At 40.4% G+C, this 21798-nt stretch overlaps 1 protein-coding gene across 2 annotated transcripts in view; it reads right to left on the bottom strand.

Moving 5' to 3' along the window:
• The window catches only part of ITPR2 (inositol 1,4,5-trisphosphate receptor, type 2), a 267987-nt gene that overhangs the window by 169912 nt on the left and 76277 nt on the right, over positions 1-21798 (bottom strand). For both annotated transcript variants that reach the window (XM_010575416.1, XM_010575415.1), the window contains 10 exons: positions 21134-21233; positions 20827-20987; positions 18448-18589; positions 17521-17679; positions 16379-16551; positions 13710-13829; positions 13422-13607; positions 12528-12779; positions 11303-11447; positions 10205-10355 (listed from right to left, as the gene is read on the bottom strand). In XM_010575416.1, the coding sequence (XP_010573718.1) occupies positions 10205-10355; positions 11303-11447; positions 12528-12779; positions 13422-13607; positions 13710-13829; positions 16379-16551; positions 17521-17679; positions 18448-18589; positions 20827-20987; positions 21134-21233 (1589 nt within the window). The remainder of the gene's footprint in view (positions 1-10204; positions 10356-11302; positions 11448-12527; positions 12780-13421; positions 13608-13709; positions 13830-16378; positions 16552-17520; positions 17680-18447; positions 18590-20826; positions 20988-21133; positions 21234-21798) is intronic.

Here is a 21798-nt window from a genome sequence, read left to right as displayed (position 1 = left end):
CAACACAGCAGCCTCTCTGAGAAGAAAGACTTTTCAGAGGAGTCAATTATGGGAAAAAAATAACAACCACCCAAGTAATCGAAACAGTGGATAATTGACACTTCATTTTCTACATAAACATATTTTCTTGATAAGTCATTTACTGGTTGCAAAAATCCTAAAAGCAGAATATAAAAGTAAACAACAATCTGCTATGTAATACAGTATAGATGGTAAGTGACAAAATACCATATCCAGAAAGAAAAACAACTCTCAAAGGCAGCTGGCAATTCACGCCTTTTCTTCAAATTATTCCTAACCAATTGTTATGCAGCATCCTCAGTTTGCTCTCCACTACCCACAGCATTTTAGGTATTTCACAAACAGTGCAGAGAACTGTGCAGTAGCTGAATGAGAATGCACAATGGACAGCCTCAAAGGCTGGCAGATACCCTCACAGCGAGTAGTCTTCTATTCCATAGATATCCCCCAAGACACTAGGGAAGAACTGACTTGCAGCCCTATTTATTTAAATATTAACTATAAGCACCTGCTCTGGTCCCTAGTTGCCACAGAGGGACAGAGTCTGCTCTCACTAACATTATCGTTCAGTCTTCCTCAACACAGATATAAGAAAGATTTCTAGGACCCAATTTTCAAAACTGCTCAGCCATTTTTAGCTCGAACAGTTTTCCACAGTGCTCATCTCCCTACTCAGAAATGTGAAAAGTGCCTGTATTTTCAAAAAACATTTTAACACCTAGCAGCTCTCATTAGGGACTGGAGAAGCTGGATGCTCAATGTTTCTGGAAACTAAGTACCTAAATAGGAGCTGACATATGATGGGTTCTTCAAGAAATCTGGTACTTAATGACCAGAAGAGACAAATGCACATGCATCCACTGCTCCAACAACTTTCATCAACCTGTCCATAAAAGGCCAATACATTCTTCAATCTTGTTTATATTGGGGGGGGTGGGGGGAGACCACACAGACACAAATCAAAGGTTTTGCAACAATGTGGCATTTCTTGCATTGTCTCTGTAATTAAGTTATAGAGACAACTCTCTGATGTCATCAAACCTGAGCATGCTTTTGACTAGGACACCTGACACCTCAACTTCTTCCAAACACCTCCTAGAAAACATGTCCCTTCCAATGTAGCAGGGCACAAGCCAGACAGCATGTGCTACCAACATACTTAGCCCTTCCTTGCCATGCCAACTTCTTTCACCACAGCCCTTCAGGCCTCTTTTCCCATCCACAACCCAACGAAGTCCCAAAGCCTTCTCAGTCCTCCTCAGCCACTCTCATTTTTCCCATGAAATTAACTTTTACCAACCATAGCCCTGGTGAAGCAAAACTGAATTTTGCCAGTGAGCTGGGGAAGCTTTAGGCTGGTCTCCAAGCTCGCTGCTACATTAGGAGATATCTGGCATGTTGCTGAAAGTCCAAAACTTTTCCCATTATCAAAGTCAGTTTTCAGCAAAGCTGACCTTTTCTCAACCCTTGCTTCAGTGTAGCTGCATTCAGCCAGGTTTTAAGACAGTACTTATAACAGCAAGTCACCTTCCTGATGACTGCTGAAACAGGAGCCTTGACTCCAAATGGCCTTGACTTTGTGGATGTCAGTGAGACCTATACTATTGCTCCACCATAAGCTTCTTAAAGTTTCAGTGTCATCTTAAAGCGTGCAACACTGCCAGTCCTTGGGGATCCTCTGGCAGGGAACTGTATGCGCAGCAATGTCTAGTTACCAAGGGCTAAACTAAAAACCCAGTGGCAGCTTTAGCTCTACATTTCTTTGCCTTTGTTGATTTGGCTACATTGCTTCATGCAATTTAATTTTTCTGCGTGAAAAGTTATGGCCATTTTTAAGACATATAATAACAACACTTCAGTACCTAAAGGAACACATTTTATTTCAAACCCTCTAGAGCTATATATTCTTTGCCTGAAGCATTAAGCCTTACAGCTCTGTTTGTGAAAGAGGTATTAATTTTTACAGGTTTTCTACAGAATTTGCTCATAAAGACTGCAGAACCCACCATAAACAGGCCAAGAATCACACTTTATTTCTTCATTAAACCATTTTTCATCGCTCAATAACTATCTGACCTCAGGTAAGCCTCACAGAAAACCTAATGCATGACATTAAGGGCAGTAGGTGAGGTCACTTCTACATTTTATACAGCCCTCAGAACTAACGAGGCAAAGCAAACCAAAAAACCCACAATATGCAATGCACATACATTTGCTACCCACCCCTAAGTGAATCTGGCCACCTCAGCCTCCATTTACCTACAGTATATCCACAAGCCCTCCCTTTTTGCATACAAACTCGCCACTGCCCAGCTATGGTGAAATTCCACCATGCATGAACTTCACCTTCTCCTGACATTCTGCACGTTCTGTTGATGTTGCCTATCCCCAAAACCACAAAGCAGTATCAAAAATACAGCTTTCATGCCATGGACATTAGACGAAGGAAAGAATACATAAATCAGCCTGCTGGCCTTGAAGGTAAAAAGCATGATGGGAATCAACCCTTCTAGCCGAGTTACATCTATGAAACGGATATCGATTCCTAGAAGAGCAACGGTCTCTGGAATCACATTAATGCACAGGTCTCATGATGAGGGAAAGAATAAGGAGGAAAGAGAAATGGTCCATGCCAAAGAATTAAACTCTCAGACTGACCTCCCCTTTGGTCTGACAATATTCTGCACTGAACAGCAGTTGCTTCACTATAGACATCTGTGACTAACACAGCTAACTTTCCTAAGGGTTAAATCTTTTTTTTCTTGTAACCTTTTTTTTTTTTTTAAACTGCTGGCATAAATTATTGCTCCAGTCTGCCAGGCAGCCACTGCCTCATTAGCTCTGCTAATCAAAGTATGCCTCAAGAAGATATTTCAAATTGTTAACTAGACAAAAAAGCAGCTAACAGACAGGATGCAAGGCTGAGAAACAATATAGTTGTTTCTAATAGTCCTGGATGAAATCTGGTCCTTCTTGGTCATGGAGGACCCATGGGCACAACAGAAATGGCACGTCCAACCTTGTTCTCAACCCTGTTCTAGTAGTCGTCTCACTGGTGCTTCTAAGCAGTATGCATCTCTACTTGCAGCCAAGAGGGCTGGAAAAAAAACCCCAAACCTATCTTCTTGTTCAGCTGAAGCTGAGTGACTAACAGACTACCAGGATGCATCAAAGGGACAGAAGACTGGACAAGAGTCCCCTGACACACTGATATACAAGCACTCCTTTGCAGAGAGATGGTAGCTCACCAGTGCTGAAGTCTCCAGGAGAGTGAGGGCTTCCCCATTCTGACTCCTGCCAGGGTTGAATCCTTTGGGGTACCTCACAACAAAGCAGCAAAGCTTGCGGCGTGACGCAGGGGTCAGACTTTTCATGATACATTTCAAAGAAATGTTCCACAATCTCAGGATGCCTATGGGCAGATCTTTAGTCCCTTCAGTCTACAGGAGGGATATGCTACCAAGCTAAGGACCTAGACATAACGTGAAGGAGCTGGCGTATTTGGCTACTAGTTTCAATAGGTAAAGGGAGGCATCTGTTGAGCCAGTCATGAGCAACACATTTCATGTGAGAATCACGGAGGCAGGAGCAATTGGAGCTTATTATAGATAGTTTTTAAAGCCTGTTTTTCAAAAAAACTGAACATAGCCTTCCTTTGTGGAAGCGAAAGGAACTGAAAGACTCTAACTGATGTCAGTGGATACTGGCTCAGGAAAATTGTAGCCATTTATGTAGAGCTCCTGAGGGAAAGACATACTCTGCAGATAACCCAGGTTTGTACCACTGAGGGCTTTTTCGAATTGATGTGAATCGCATCCCAAGACATATGCAGCTTAAATTCAAGGATGTATTTCCTTGCATGTCATTATTCTCATTCCCAAACAACGTTAACTAAATAGCACTGAGCTGCATGGCAAATGTGTAGCTTGCCTGTTAATACTACCATGTCATTTCATCTTTCAGACCTGACATATGCTGTAGCTGTATGGTTTGACTAAAATCAGCTATTTGAAAGATCAAATCGCACCTAGAGAAAGATGTGCATTTTAATTCACAGAGAATAAATAACCAGTATTGGACAAGGCAGATTGGCTCCTGACTCTGGAATAATACAGCAGGGTGCACTTATTAGGAAAGCAATGACTTTACCTTTTAATTAAAACTGCAAGAGATTATAATGTTCTTGAAAGGTGCCAGAATGACAGCACTACTAAATGAAGTCCTCACTTTATCCTTAAGAAAAAAATGCTTCTTTAGGATACAAGTAGTATATTTTGCAAACCCTGTATTTTTTAGAATCTAAAGGGGAAAAAAAGAAACAGAAAAAAAGCTTCAAATAACCTCAAAAAATGATTAAAAGTTAAGACCCTCTGACTGAAAAAAAAAAAAAAAAAAAAGCTGGCTGCAACATTTTCAAGTTAATTCATTTTTAGGATGCAATCTAGGTAAGAAGCATTTCCAGAAATATACATCTTTTCTTTTTCCAGTATCCTATCTCACAAATGTTTCTAGCCAACTTTCCCCAATGTGTCTTTGTCAAACAAGGTCACACCTCAAAACTACATGCACACTAATTTAATTCTGGTTAAAGTAACTGACAGTGGCATTAAAACCAAGCTCTTTAAAGGAAGTAAGGCATAACATTTACAATAACTTAAGGATCTTTTCAGAATCTTTGCAGAACCAAGATAGAGAAACTCACACACAACGTCAAGGACTACCTCAGCCATCAAGGTGACTCAAAATTTAAGAAAAGGATGGAAGAAGACATCTTGAGGTAAAAGGTTAATTAAGTCTTCATGCAACTTCCACTAAGCCTAAAAATACATCCCATTTTGCAGATTTCCTTCAACAGTTCAACACTTGTCATCTGTACTTCCTTACTTAGCAAGTTGTTCTACTGAAATAAGTGGGTCTTTTTAAGAAATAAATATTAAACAGGGAAGAAGACTCCAGATTTCTGGTTGTAAATTTGGTTGTTTCAATTTTGAGGTGCACAACTCCAGGCAGGCTTCCCACAGCCAAGACCCACCTCATTCTTCCACCCGTCATGAATATATTTCTACCCATTCCCAAAATCCTGACTACAGTCTTCATGATGTGGAACAGTGGCCAAACCAGTAAAGAGCCAAACTCACCAGTTCCCTAAAACTTCACATTACAGGAATCAGATGCTGGAAGCTTTTGTTGCTACTGACCTGGAACAAATCAATGTCAATAATGGAAAGGCAGTACACCCTATCTGTCCCCAAATTTATTCAGCACTGAGTTTCCCATAGAAATCAATACTTTTTAACAAAACTAAAATGCAAGACCTATCATGTTAAATAAACAGATCCTACCCAAAATTTTTAACTTCTATAGGGTTGCCACCTTGGATCTACTACAGCTGCAGAATAGGAATTACATGACTTTTCCATTTGGTCAAACCTCTTCGAGTCACTTGTCCTAGAACCTGAAAATCAGCTGCATTTCTGAATAGGCATAATTACTGACAAAATACTGCTGCTAAATATCCATTTAATATTAATCTATGTAAATTTACAATAAGATAGCAATGAAAATTAAAATATACAGAGCTCAAGCAGGTATTCAGTAGCACTTTCCTACCTTACAGTTACAGGATCAGGCCCCTAGTGTTTGACAAAATTTAAACACATTTGTTTATGCCATTAAACCATCAGTCCCAGGCATCATGGCTGGATTTCAGTGTTTGTCAAAACTGGGTTTTAGAGCTACACTTCAAAGCTCTAAGCTCAAAGTATGAAATACATGTTCTTACTGAATTAAAGCTAATGCCTAGACATTTGTGATCACTGACTGGATGGATTAAAAAAAAAAAAAAAAAAGACAAGACCCACAACTTTCATAATCTCCAAAACTAATAAATTACTTCCACACATTCACAGTACATACACAAAATCGCAACAGACACAATCTTACCTTTTGTTGTGTTTTTTTTTAAAGAACATCAATGGAATTAGTTTTGTAACTCAGGGAAGCTAACTTTCCTTAAGAAAGAAGCTGTGTAAACCTGCACATCCCTGGAGCGATAATGTGTTGGAGAGATACCTATGCTGCATTCAAAGGTACAATATGAATGTTTTAAGTACTGGACCTGCCAAAGAGGATGCTGTGTAGCAAGACCCTTGCCGCAGTCTGGAGATCTGGGAAAGCAGAATCTGACCTCCTCTAACGGCAGGAAGAAGTCACCCTCACCCCTAGGTGACTGGAAGGAGGGCTTCCACCATCCTGAACGAGTGCAGGCAACAATCCGTCTGTCTGTATCTTATGGAAGTTATGAATAAGTAAACACTTCCTGAAAAAATCAACAGACCATCCTGATTTTAGAAAATGCCAACACATTTTCAAAAACTACAAAAAAACAGGCTGAGTTACTTTCTATTGTAATCCTTTTTACTTAATAGCCTAAGAGACCAGTATTGTAAGTTAAAAGTTACAACAAAAAGCCAAGACAGGTAACTGATAAAACAACTAATATATTCTCAACAACTCAGTTTTATAACAGAGAGAGAGGATATCTGTGTAAAAGGGGAGGGGGAACCTTTGATGTACAATCTTATAAGTACTCTAAAATCAAAAAACAGTGTATACCTATAGCTTTGCCTGGTGAACAATCCTTACTGTCAAGAGTGAGGGGGGATCTAGATGAAATTCCTGAGATCGATTTCTCTGTTGGCCTGTTCATTCCTCAGGATCCCTAGTGGATCCTGGACAAGGTGGATCCAGATTCCACGGGACCTAGGTAACATCAGGACTTCTGGGGTCAAACTTGTTTGGGTAGAAGTGACTGCACAAGATTCTAAGCACTGTAGAATCAGACCCCTGGTCTTTCCCATTCTCCCAGAAGATAAAAAAGTACAAGAACATCATTAAGACACATGATCATCTCATACACAGGCCTGTTCCAGCAACTCTGATACAGCAAGGTCTCCCTGTCAAACACAGACTCCAGACCAGTCTCCAGTCAGGACTCACTTATCCTTAGCATCATCTACAGTCCAACACATGCAGAGGCACAGAAGTTCCAACCCACCACCACCACTCAGACAGAAAACATAAGCACTTTCTGTAACTTACTGTGGGCTCAAGCACAAGTTCACGAATCTGAAAAGACTGGACACAGAAGCAGCCAACTACACTACAAGCCAGCAAATCCCCTGAGCTCTGCTCCTTCTAGCTCTGTGTAGACACATCGCACCTCAGCTACGGCTAAGTGATACCGAGCGAGGCAGAGAGCACACAAACAGATCAAGGGCTCTGTGTGTTTAGGGCCTTGTTCACACCTTCTCGTTACCTTGCAGCAAAGATGCAATCAGGATGTGGGTGCAAGACAACCACAGGGCTGGTTTTAAAGGACTGCTACCTGAAAAAAGTTTTTTTTAAAAAAAACAACAAACAGGAGGGAAAGGAAAAAGAGTGGAGCCAAATACTCAGTTCACACAAACTCTCACAGCCCCAGGAGCTAGAGCAACTTACGCCAGCCAAACTCCTGTCCCTATGGTCTAATTCATTCCTCAGCAGCAGGCTTCCACATGAAACAAAGATAGGCAGAAGTTACAGTCAAAATTTCAGCCACAGCATTTGTCTCCAGAATGTCAGCAACTACAGTACCTGCTGCTTCCTCCTTGAGCACCCTCTCTAATCTTAATCTGCAACTAAACTTAATGCTGATCGGGTTTTGTGTGGGTTTTCTTAATGAAAAATACTCCCCCGTTCTGAATGAGTAATATGCTTTTCAGACATGAAGTATGTTCTTTGGGCATGAAGTTCTATGAGCTGGGGGGTCAAAAATAGTGAATAGGAGTTATGAAACTGCTTAAACTGCTTCTAAATTACGCATCCTTGCAATATATGCATCAATGCCCCCATGGGTAGGTAAGTATGCAGCTCCAGAGAAAGGAGAAATGGTAAGATGCTTGGGCATAGCAGTTAAACGTTCAGGATCATTCTGTCTCAACTGCAAAGTGAATGCAGAGTTTATGTGTTTTATGACCTGTCAATCTGAAAAGAGGGAGGCTGAAGACAAGATATGACCATCCAAAGATGGGCATCCTTTTCTTTTGTCAAAGACTGTAGAAGGCCTCTCCAGAAAGTCTTACAGCTATTTCAACATAAAAACACCTGTGTCTCCACAGCAAAATTTCACTGCCTATTGTTAAGCCTAGACAGCACAGCCAGTATCTCTATCTCTGCTCCCCCTTAAGATGGCAGACACAACGGACAACAGTCTGAGGTAGCAAAAACCCCTCTCTATAGCAATGGGCTTTCTAGCCATATAGTTTGCAGGAAAAGGGAAAAAACAAACAAACAAACAAACCCAACAAACCAATCCATAGATCGTTTCCAAAAGAACATCAGTGGATTGTCACATCCTGACCTGAACTGGTCCAGTGTTTAAAAGATAAACATCCATGGAGACAACTACAGCAAAAAAAAGAAGTTTAAAGAATCTGTACAAAGGCCAAAGCTAATCAAAGACACACAAGAAATCCCACCTTTGTTCCATGCCTTTTTTGCTGAAAAAAACATGAGACAAAAACAGATGTGTGACAAAAGTTTCCAACAAGGCTCCAGTCAACAGTTGAGTGTTACTAACAAGGCTACTGAGCTTCCATTTGCACAGTGGTGACGTTTTCTGCATTCCTTCACACTCATTTATTTCAGTCAGAGTCATTATTCATTGATTTGCATGGAAGTGCTCTGGAAATTAGTATAACTAAAAGCAGGTCTGTTTGTACTTAATGGGTGTTTCTTTCCTCTCCTATACAGCCTGAAAGGAAACCCTTCAAGAGAAATAAAAGGGAATTAAGGATGAAACACAATTTTATGAGTAATGAAGGTGAGTAAAAACACTGAATAAGATGTATAATTAGGATTAAAGATGTGAGCAGAGAGAGAGAACTAAATGGAAGAACCACATCTGCATGTTCCATCTTGCCAATATGCCAAGATTGTATCTGGAGTCAAACTGTGTCCAGAGCCATTTAAGAAGAGAGTCCGCAATGCAGTATTTCAGGGACAAAAAAGGAAAACATAATTCCAAGTGTCTGAACATACACAGTCTTTCTCTAGTTCTGTAGAGGGACTGCAGCCAGCTATAGCATGCCTTAGTGTGCACAGCACTGCAGGAAAGACTTTCAGGGGCTTTCAGTAAAGTGTACTGGCAGTGATGGAGGAAAGATCAAGAGAACCAAGTATAAGACTTCTTGGCTCAGAGATGACAATGACAGTCTACATTTCTCCAGAGTGTGTGAACCTCAAAGAAGAAAAAAGTTATGAAGGATGGCACACTTATGCTGGGTATCTGCAGGATTGACTGAGCAAAATGATGATCAGGAAAATTCAAGCCTGGGTAAAGGCCTCCCAGAGAAAATACAAAATAATTGTTGTTTCAAAGAAGACAGCTCATACTTTTTGGTGCTGTGGGCCAGCTGGTAATGCAATGACACTTACACCAGCCACATATTAAAACAGAATTTATCGTCAGTCTCCTGGGCCCACATGACTGTCACACCTCCCTTACAAACACACAAGAAAACTAAACTGCTAAGTTTCAGCACCTTTCTGGCATGCTCATTCTTCAACCCAATTTTAAGCCATGGTAGAAAAGGCAGTGGGACATGCAGTATTGTCCTGAGGTTGCCAGACAGACATTCTGGTCTGGGTTAAAAAAAGAATAATCTAAACTGACAAACACATGCAGAGGATGGCCTCATCTAGACTTCCATCTGGTGTTTCTGCAGTTGTGGGACCAGTAACATCTTATTCTCCTTTTAAGTGAAGTGCTAAGACAGCTAATAAACACTTGTGCCTCATTTGAGCCATCATAATCGCTGCGCCCAGGCAAATGCTATCTGCACTTGCTTGAGATGTTCAGCACAAGGAACACTGAGGCTTAGATCCAGATTTGAAAGTTCAGTTCCAAACAAGCAAAGGAGCAGCAGAATCAAGACAGTAACCACAAGTCATAAAGGCTGCAGCTCTGTTAAAAAAGGTTCCCTTTTAGCTGACCATCTTAATGTACCCTGCAATACGTTCCTGTAGGTGGGTTTCTGTGTGAATAAAAAACCTTGAAAGATCAATGAGACATTCCATAAATTATTTCCAACCTAAATAATGAATTAAACACCGGAATAACAGTCTTTGCTGCTTTTCTCACCTCCATCCTGAAACTTGCTCAACCTTTCAAAGTATGATGATATAGGAACTTGAACAATATCTAGAATTGCCAGCAGCGTCCGGGTCAGTCTGAGAAGCTCACTAAAACTATAAAAGCCAAAGTATATGAGGTTTCGAGCCAGATGTACCACCTAAGAGAAAAAGACATAAAAAACGAAGGAAGTATCAGCAACCTTTGTAGTATTCAGCTATGCAATATAGTTGCATTTCACACAGTAGCTTTCACAGAAATTCAGATATAGAGTGCATTCAAATTAGCACAAGTCTTTCCACTGATTTAAACGGGCCTTGGACTAAGGCCAGTGACATTAAATATTTTTCAGAGTTAGACAAAACAATCGGTCAGTCAAATTACAACAGAGAGCAAAACCAACAGGAGATTTAGGAAGGCCTGAAAGGATACAATTGCATCTGGGAAAATATTTGAGATTGAGAAGAAAGACTCCAGGAAATTGTTTAAAGAGGCAGCAGCTGCAGGGAAGATGGAAGTCAGAAGAAGAGTAAGACGATTGTGGTAAGTTTGAACGGAGGTGACTTCAGATGACCAGAGGCAGGAGTGACAAAGCTTCAGAGGTAGGTTGGAGGAAGAACTATAAAAGCTGTAAGCATTTTGCCTTTATTCAATGTTATTTGAATCTAGAAGATTCAGGCCTATCTAAAGTTTCTGTCAGGAATTTCAAACAATATTTAAAACACAGGATTAGGTCATTCAGAGTACTTCCTTCAGTGTCATATCTTACACAGAGAATAGTACTTATATTGAAGAATCCCTGCATGCCAATTCACTAATGTGGAGAGAAAGGGCATATGGCCATTCACCCACACACACATCCCTCCTCCTGCCATGCAACCATCTCAGGAAAAAAAAGGAAAAATACAGCTGTTTGACAGCAGACATAATATTATTTTCTGCAGTAACAGTCATCACTGAGAACACTGGAATTAGGAACTGGTGCTTCTTTAGGACATTTTACACCAACATTTATTCTACAACTACCTTTATTTTGAAAGAACCAATGCCAACTTATGTGAAATTAGGAGGAATACTGTAAGGAGGATGCAGATAGCTGAGATGTACCTCAAATGTAAGTTTATTTTTCTCTTTGTCTCCAAAAGGAAAGGGCTGATTTACAACCTCTTTCAAGTACTCTTCTACAAATTCCATAGTTAGTGCAAACTTCCTTTTCATTTCATTCCTCGAAGAGTCTGTGAAAGAATCATACCTACAACACAGGGAACAGAAGGAAGGAAAATTAAACGCCTCCAATATCAGGATCAGCTGTCACTAAAGAAAAAACAAACCAATCATGATGCTATGACATTACTGTCAGTTCTCTCTAAGGGGAAGGGCTAGAGGTCAAGGTCAGCTGATTCTTTGTAGATATGCAATGAGGATGGCACATACCTTCCCTCCAACAGTACCAGGAAGGGTTGCAGTGAACAGGAATAACAGAGACAGGAAAGCCCTACAGTTCTGGCAGATAGCACTCTTAAATCTTGCTGTGGCAATTCAGTAAGTCACTAAGTCTCAGCTGTCTTCTCTACCCATCAGCCAGAGTTTACTATTTCCACAAGGAAAACAGTGGATCAGGAAAGCAGCTCGTGATAGCCAGCTTCTTCCTTTGCACCACCAATTAGGACTGATTTTTCATATATGTCAAAACAGTCCTTCATCTCACTAACAGAAGCAATACTGTCTGCTGCACTGCGATACTTCTTCTTCTTTGTCTCTTCAGCCAGATACTCCCTGCCTGGGTCTAGCCCAGCGGCGCTGCTCCGTCAAATCGATTAAGCCAGAGAGGGTTTCCACTGAAGTCAATGGGCCCTTCTCCCATACTTAAATCTAACACATGCTTAAGTACCTTGCTGGATAGAGGCCAAAGCCTCTGCGAACTGTTTCTGGGGCAATACCTGTACCTAACTGTAAATTCTGGCTTTCCAACTGTGGCTTTCAGTTGAGCTTGAAGTATAAAACTGAGTTCCAGCCTCGCAAACCTGTAATGTTAGACACAATTGGATTACTTCAAGTTCAGTTGGTCTGAGGAAAGGCCATTCCATTTTTCCCCAGCTTGTTCCCTACAAGAACAGAGTGAAAAACAAAACTGAAGTATTTCCGTGTAAAGCTACCCAAAGCTACTCTTGGAAGTTTCCAAGAGTAACAACAATTAATAGCTCTGTGCTCTGCAACAAAATACCTTTCCACGTGCATGTTGTGTTGACATTAGACATCTACAACCATTTTGTTCTGAGACTAACCCTTACAAAATACTTTTGTACTTTAGTTTGAAACACTTTCAACTCACTCATGAATTGTGATCTTAGTGGGAATTTCAGTCCACAATCTGGCATATCTGACAGGTACCACAGATTCCTGAGGATCTCTGTCCACGTGCATGTGTAGCATCAGCCGACAAAAAGAAGCCCGGAGATCATAAGGGAGGCTTTCATCAGACATACATCGCAATATCAAGTCTACTGACAGCTGTGCAGAAATCTGGTTGATGGCAAGATATTGGCGGTCCAGGCACATTCTTGCAAAGAGGTTCAGTTGGTACCTTAAAAAAAGATAACGACATATAGTATTCAAAGAAATCAGTTGGAAATGAAACCACATACCTCAGAATCTCACTTTACAAGCCTGATGTCAGCCTTTCTGATACAAATCCTAAAAAAACAGCAAGAGTGACTTTGCTAAGCAAGGGACCAACTTGCCATTAAAAATGCTAAGATCAGGCTCCAGCCCCCATGAAGGCTGGGCTCTCTTTGAAACTCAAAGGAAGCATCATTCAAAGGAAGGTTGAAGCATTTGGACTATTTGTTTTCAATCAGTGTAAGACACTGTTCCATGATCCCATTTTCCCTCTAATCCTCAGGACACTTGGGACACTCCTTCCTTAAAGCATGCCTTGCTTCCAGGGCAGCACAACCTAAAAATAAAGCCCAATAAATAAAAAGTAAGAGGCGCAATTATAAAGAGACACAAAGAGCTGTCATGAGCAAAGGAAACTCAGGATTTTTCTGGAATAGACAGCAAAGATTGTGATGCTTCCTACAGAAAAAACTTGAAACAAACTTTTAATCCCAATTTCTGGCATGACCTGGTTTCCTTTTTTGATATTGGCAAATGAACTGGATAAGAACAGCACCAGGGTCTTCAGAGAGTTTACATTTTCTTCCATTTGAATAAGCAGTTTTACCTGTAGTAGGTAAGAACTTCTAAATCAGCTTTTGTGCCCTCCTTTGCCTCCTGAGCCAGATGCCTTATGGCTTTGCCATGAGGCTCCTTGTTACTGTCAATCCAGTAAAGCCACACTTCCTCTTCATCAATGTCATCTGAAATGACTGGGCATTCCAAGGGATTGTCCATTTGTGTAGAAACCAGCCTGAAAACACAAACCATTCACAATGGAGCCACTAGCAAACTGCTACGAATATAACAACAGAGCAGATAACAAAAAGGTTATGTTCCGATTATGGATGCTCACTTGGTCTGAATGAGAATGTCAGCATTCCCTGGGCTCAGCATAAACTTGCAGATGAGTTCCTGAGTTACTGGTATTGCTGTGGTGTTAGATACACACAGGTCTGATAGATAATCCAAGAATCTGCAGTCAAAAAAACACAGATGCAACAGAACATGAGACTTAAAATACTACACAGAAACATTGCAGCAGAAATCTCTAGCATCCATCACTAATATGCTCAAGGGAGCACATATCACAAGATTTATCAACATACGATCTTTGCCGATTCATACGATTGCAACTCACAACAGAAAAAGATAAGTAATAGCTTTGAGAGCCACCCTGAATGGTGCTGAACAATCGGTCAGGGAGAGAAAAGAAAAATATCCCAAGTGCGACACTTCTCAGCACATCAAAGGCCAAAGAGTTGTACCAGAACTTAAGAGCAGCCTGAGGCTTTCTTCACTTTGGCTGGCAGGGGAGCTCCACTGAAGGCACTCGTCCTTGTCAGAAACCAAAAGCAAGAGTACACATTCTCACTTATCTTCCCCATCAGGTAACAGGCGTCTCCAAGTAGCAAGGAGATGCTACTTGTGCTGGAGATAGCCATGTGCCCTCTGAGGGACTCCATTGCACTGGAGGAGTCCACACCTCCACCTTTTAAAATCTCAAGTGACACGGTCAACAATTAGTGAAGATCCAGCAGGACGTGAAGACAGGACCTCTGTATTCAAAGAGGTCATTCCGCGTAAAGCAGAAATAACACAGCTTTGCATGGAAATCAGTTTCCTATGAATTTGTCTCTCAAATTTAGGCCTTCTGATGTTTAACAAGGTTCAAGCTGAGGCTTTCCTCCCAGTTGGGACATTCATTAGGTATCTGCTTCTTGTCTCTCTTTCATGGATTCCTCTGTGTGTATTAACAGTAGTCCATGTTGCAGCCTTTGCCTCACTGGAATATAAAAAGACTCTCTTCCCTTTATGTAGCTGCTTCTTTTCATGATATTTGCAGGAACTGAGTATCTCTGAGCCCTCCACTCTTCTAGCAAATGAGGCTCTTGCCCAGTTTTAGCTACAAGAGCTGGTGGGGGAGCAGATATGAGCAGGCACACACACACAGTGATCATATACTCCACTTCCTTAGAAATCCAGGTAAAAAATTTGACCATCTACTATCAGCCATTCAAGGACCCAATAGTTTGAACCTCTACAGGTGATCATCCTACCAGAGGGAATCAGAAAATCACTTCTGCATTAGCACAGACCACACTCCTCGCAGAAGTCTGGGAACTCCAAGGGACGAGTACAGAAAGCCTTGTTAGGGTACACGTAGCAACAATTTTACCCATTGCTGAAATGAAGCTTTGTGGCAACAGGTAATTAACGCTGCACAGTAATATTGCATCACAAAGATAATATTAAGTAAACAGCATATAATTATATAGAATTCTGGAGGAGTTACCTAGTTGGAGCTAAAACTCAGTAAGATTTTAAATTTTGTAGCTCATGTGTTTTAGAGCATACTGCCACAATTCTTACTCACACAAGCAGTGCTGCAAAAGTCTACAAGACTCTCCGTGAAAATAAGTGTCATAAGACCAGGCCTTTATTGTTCAGATTGCACCATCTTGACAATGTGTATTTTTCAAACATTTATCGCTCTCAGACTTCAGCCTTAAAGAAGTGAATACACAGCAGTTGCACAATGTAGTTATGCAACAAATACTATGACATCCTCCACCAAAAAAAAGTGACATGGGATTGTCAATAAACACTAGGACCCTTCAGCACTGAGAAGGAGCTGATCTCACATGGTTTCCTCCTAGTCCTGACCAAACCCAACACAGTTTAGCATGGGACAGTCAATGAGATTACAGAGTGAGGCAAAACAGCTGCAGACATACAGAGAATAATTGAAGCAGTGAAGCACCAGGGCCTTGAGCAATATTGTTAAACACTAACAGAAAAATGGTATTCACAATTACAGAGGACATTATTTGGCCTTCAGTACATTAATTTCTTGTATTTGTATTACTTAAGTAATTTTACAGCTGAAAATCCAATTAAAAAAAAAAAAGACAGATTTTCCATTTGAAAAAATATCCATTTCCTTTATATTCTGACCTAAAGCTAATTAAAAAAAAATTCCAACTGAGTGAAGTTCAATGCCAGAATTTTTCATTTGGAACAAGATCTGGTCTAGAACACACATTCACTGTGATCTTCACTGCCCTAGGTCCCTTTCAGGTCTGACCTGGAATCAGAACCTGCAGGAAAACTGATACTAATAAAAGCTTAGAAAAACTGACATCTGTGTAATTTGCACCAAGATTGTTAGCAGGGGAACCAACACAAGTGGCAGTTTCACAGAGGAGCTGCAGAGATATGAGAAATTAAAATTTCTGTTTGTTTCTCTTTGTCCCAATCTGAACTAAAACCACATTTTCAAAACTGTGCTGTAAAGTATAAACCCTCTTTTCTGTAAGCTCTAGTTCTGAAATGCAAGAATTATGGGGAGTTCTGATATTTTCTAGCTTGACACTGTACATGTGGGTTTTTTCCTGCCAGGTCAAAAAAAAATTAAGCTGGGAGAAATACAACAGAAGAATGAATAGCAGGCAGATTCACAGCTACTGCAAATATAAAAGCCTATCAATACAGAAAAAGAATGTTACGTGGACCACTTCAAACCTTGGCTCTCGATTCCTCCTGAGTAAATTAACAAACGTCTCTATTTCTTTAGCCGTGATGTGTTTCTCTAGCAGTTTTCTGTTGTTGTGCAACAAAGCTGTGATGGTGTCTTCTGCCAGAATATCATAACCAATCTGGGACTGCATGACGCAGAAGTTCTTAGCAATATATTCCTGAAAAAATGAAAATTCCCATGATGACCTGTTAAGTAGTAATGTTTTTCCTTTAGAACCAGAAGCATCCAGCTCAATTAGCAATCAAAATAACCCTCAAACTTTCCTCTCTGAACTGGCCTGAACAAAAGAACATCTGAACACCTAAAATATGTACCCCAAGAAACAGATTCAATATTAGGGATGACTAACTCTTCTTATTCTTTCATAAGCCAAAGGAATGAAACCATGAAAGTAAATACAAAATTCAAGAAATGGCAATCAATTTTTTTAAAAGGAAAAACCAAAAGGTTTTTATAACGTTTAAGAAGCTTTCTTTCCTGAGTCTTACCTCTTCCCTTTCTCTCCCTCCAAGACAGAAATACTTCTGTAAAGCATTAGAAAGAAAACAAAGAAGCCACACATAGCAGTTCAATCTTTTATCTCTAGTCCCTTTAGTACTCTGAAGTTAGTGCCATTTTTCCCACTGCAATATGCAAAATACTCAACACCACATTCTGAAATACTTCTTGCTCACAGGGAGTCTCTAGCAATGGGAAATCAGGCTACCTGATAGAATAACCTCTGGTGTGATTCACTGCCATCCCTCTACAAATATTTAAGCAATAGAAACAGACAGTTTTGCAGACTTCCCACTTTATAATCCAGAGCCCAAGAACATAATTTTAATAACAGAAAGCTCCTCAATGAAGCTGTGGATGCCAATCTCAGTCTGCGCCTGTGAAGTACAAAGTGAACCTATAATACTCATTGCTGATCATTCAATTCATATACAAATGCCTACAAAACAAAAACACTGTTCCTCAGCATGAGGCAGTATATGACAGTGACTTCTTACTACTAACTTACACAAAACCCAGTCCTTTCACCACTACCACAGAATCCCACTTGCAAGTGCAGAGCGCGACGTCAAACCCAGGATATATAACTATAGAAATCAGGAGGAAAATTATCTTGAATACCACTGACCTGATTCTTCCTATAGTCCTGTTGGGAATGTCTGAGAACCCTGTAACATAACCTTAAGATGTATTTGTATGGGGCGTATCTCTGGTCACCTAGGTCTTCAAGTCTCAGCATTGATCCTTCACCTTTGTCCTTAAAAGGAGCTTTGAGGATGCCAAATATCTGTTCAAAATCAAAAGCGCTGAGAATGAAAATCAAACCCAGATTTTTGCTTAACTTACAGCAGTCAATGGAAATGTCTTCTGACAGGCTTTATCAACCAAAGTCAGAAGTGAATCACCGCAGTTATCTACATATGACTAAATACAAGTGGGGGCACAATCTCAGACATTACAGCTTTATGCATTTAGCTTTACATTTCCCACCAACTTGCTTGACATTGCTTTCTCTTTACTGCTATCCCCAATTTTAAAAACTGTTAGTTATCTGTCTTAACTTGGGATAAATTAGGGATGAAAAAGGAGGACAATACTAGCTACTGTCCTATTTCATCCTTTTCACCTTTTTTTTTTTAATTTCAGTAGGCTACTTAAGGAGAATATTAATTTTGATTTACATGCAAGTTGGCCCTCATACAAAGTCAGGGGTCCATAAGGGCATTAGAATTTTTCCTATAAGGGGAACACTTGCAGGATTGGGACCATGTTGCAAGCTTGTTTCAAATTTCATCAACAATTTGCTATCAAATGTAGTCTTAAAAGTCATCAGAATCACATGAAACTAACAGTCATCAGACACAGCCCCTTGTGCTTCTATCTGATTCACAGACCAAGAGGTGAGCCTTGACTAAGTAGTGTCATATCTATCCAATCCAACTAGACACAAACCCAACATGGCATAAACCAAGTTACCTAAAAATAACATTTTCTCAAATCACTCTCTCCTGCAATCTATTTGTAAATACAAGCAAGTTATTAATACAGGACATACCTGAGCCAATATATTTTGTTCCCTCATTAATTTTTGTCGTTCCCGGTTTGGCTTGGTAATGACCACATCCAAAACTTCCTGCCCATTATTAGGCACATCAGCAACAAAAAAAATGAGATCTTCCAGTAACTTGGTTACAAACCTAGAATGAATAGACAAATCATTATTATATACAATCATTCAACACTTGCTAGGATTCACTAAGAAAGAACCGTTTAGAACAAGCTTTACCTAGCACAATGGAGCTTCAATCACTGCAAAGTTAAGTTTAAGTTTGACATGTACTTAAGGATTCTAGACCTTGGTTCAGCAGAGGCTTAAATCCATCACAGGCATGTTTACCAAGGCATTAAACAACCAGAGGGGAAAAGGGAGAAAAATACAGGATGCTGGATTGGTGCAGAGTATTCAGAAATCCAAAATCTATACCAGCTGGCCTGAAGGCCCAGGAACAGCAGAAAGACACTCTTACGAAGCCTAGCAAGGATGTTTTTACTTTATCACGGACATGGATCTGTAAAACAAGATGATGGACTCACTAGAGGAATAAAAACATCCTGTCACTAGACTATTTCCCTACTGACCCAAGAAACTATTGAAAAACGACTATTTTTTTCACTCTTCGCTACACAAAAGAAGATTTGGCAGAAGTAAGTGCTAAAAAGGACAGAGGCAGTAGTAATTCCTTCTCTCCTACCTTCCGAAAATGCAAAAAGAAAGAATACAAATGCAAATGCAAATAGAAAGTGGTCATTGCCTCCTTTTTACTAACACACCTCGCCAGGCACGCACAGACAGAAGTACGGATGCCCACAGGTTTCAGTGAATTTCCCTTAAAAGAACTAGCTATCTTTTACAAACAAAACCCAGCATGTCTCCTACCCTGGGGAAGCATCATCTGAATTTGGACAACATCCAGTCTATAATTACTAAACCTGTAGGCATGCTATGAAAGCATAGAAAGGAAGATGCCCAGTAGATTTTCAAAGTCATCTCTGGGAGCCAGACACAAAGCTTCCATTACCCACAAAAGGGCTGGGCTGTTTAACTAAACCCTCTGAGTGAGCTTTAGCTTTAAAAGTCTCAGCCCACTGGTGGAGAGCAGCAATGTCCCGCCCAACAGAAAAAGTAGAAAAGGCAGATGTAGGATGGAGCAACCAGGAATAAACTGTTGGGACCCCTACTTACCTAAGCAGGAAGGTGATAAGACAGGGAAAAGAGTCTTTTTTCCCCAAAGGAAATCACAGGAACAAACAAATAATGGCACTATTCTGAAACCACTCTGAAATGTTTTACATATGTGTTGTACCAATCTGACAATACTACAGTTTGACAATACTGGGTTGCAGCAACACAGGGTGCAAGGTTAACATAGGAATGTCACACCTTGATTATGTTGTATCCCTCTCTGGTTCAACTCAGTCATGAAATGGCCCATCAGCTTTTCAAGGCTGAGTACCAGCACCCAAAGCCATTACAGGTCTGCCTGTTATGATGAAACCTCCATCTGATATTAAACCATCTGGTCTAATTGCTACTGAGAACCAACAGCAAAAATTCCGTTTCATCACCAAAAATTAACATTTTGACCAAAAATCTGTATATAATGCATGGTGGAATAGAAGCTACAAATTAACACTGCCAGAGATGCTGTTTAATATTTAGTTTAACCACAGAGAGCTGAAAACAAATAGCCAACTACATCACTAGAAATGGGATATATTTGGCTACAATGTACAACAAAATCCCTTAATTTAGGGGTGGGTGTGAAGAACAGACATTCTAATAGCACTACAGCTGAAACATGGATGAATACAAAGGGTAAACACCAAAATGATGTAAAATAGGAAAACAGAACAGGGAAAAATAGAAATAAGAAAGGAAAGGGACTATTGGGGCAGCTTCTGGGTCACTCTGAGACCTCCTTCTACTGCTCTCAGCATGAACGTGCGGTACAGTGAACTCCACGCAAATCAGAGTCCTGCCATGCTGCCCACTGTATAGATGGCTTTCTTGCACATGAGAATCAAATGCAATAGACTTCATATCACAGCTCAGAAGTGGTTTATCAAAGGAAATTAAGACGAACACTTTGCATTTGCCCAGGGAACTACCCATTTATTTATGTGGTCCATGAGCTGGGGAAGCCCTGTTTACCCCCATTTTACAGATGAGATACACAGACCAGCCTGAGGTGCAGCAAGGATGCTCTGACAGAGGTGGAATCTAATTCCAGGCTAGCACTCTCAGCACTCAAGTGTCCTCTCCTGATTGCCTCTATGTCCACATGGATATTACTAACCCACCTGTTACTGTGATGCCAAGATGTCATGAGTAACCAAACACCAATTTAGGAAGGAAAAAATAAAACTCACTAACCTCCTTTCATTCTGGGTTATTGTTCCATTCTCCAGCTTTTTAACAGTTGATGCTAGAACCTTGTTTGCATCATTGGCAAAGTCCAAGTCTCTGACCTCAGACAGAGGAACCGATACAATGGCAAAAGCTTCCTTGTCCTCTTTTGTTTGGCACGTCCCAATCTGCAATAGTTTTTGGTTTAATGTGTGTAAGCAATCCTCTTAGCGTTACCCTAATTATTATGCGTATTTTATATGTTAGAAGTGAGATCATCAGTAGAGAACTTCAGGAATGAGTTTGGGATTTCAGCCCCAAGATACGTGTTTACCTTTAACATCACAGGCCTCTCTTCATCAGTATCTATTGGAATGCTGGTACTAGTGACCCAAGTGTTAGTGCATAAATGCCTCAGTCGGACATATGAGTTCCTAAAGGAGAACAAAGCAAACAGGTTAGATGGATCAGTCCTGAGCTAAAGTGGGCAAGGTGGGGTGCAATGGAACACATGACCATGACATGAGACTTGAGGGCAGTCACACCAGCCACGCGTAACAGAAGGGTGAGGGAGACCTAAAAACTCCAGTACCATTTTCCCTTGTCTCCTCCTTTCTCACCAGAACAGAGCTGCAGAAAGAACAAACAGCATCTTGGGATTATGCAGAATGCTGGTTTTAAGTATTTATGTAAGCCTAGGAGCGAACTGTTCCTTAAAGAAAAAAATTAAAAAGGAAGGCGTTATAAAATCCCATCTGAATAGAAATATATTTCATGAATAAAACCAATTCTTTTCTTATTATTTTTTTCTGCAGAGTAACAAACCCCTTCAAGCTGTCACAGGAAAAAAGCCAGAAAGTAAAACTGACCATGGTTTCACAGCTTCACCATTATGATCTGCAAACCTGTGTTCCAGGGAGCAAGCATTTACAAGTACCAGTTCTCAACCGAAAATCAAGTGAACAAAGAGTAGACATGAGATTCTTCTAAATTCTTTCC

Source organism: Haliaeetus leucocephalus, unplaced genomic scaffold (assembly GCF_000737465.1).
Source record: "Haliaeetus leucocephalus isolate CR32 unplaced genomic scaffold, Haliaeetus_leucocephalus-4.0 Scaffold473, whole genome shotgun sequence".
Classification (NCBI taxonomy): Eukaryota; Metazoa; Chordata; class Aves; order Accipitriformes; family Accipitridae; genus Haliaeetus; species Haliaeetus leucocephalus.
Note: the sequence above shows the minus strand (reverse complement) of the source record. Positions and strands in the feature narration are given on the sequence as shown.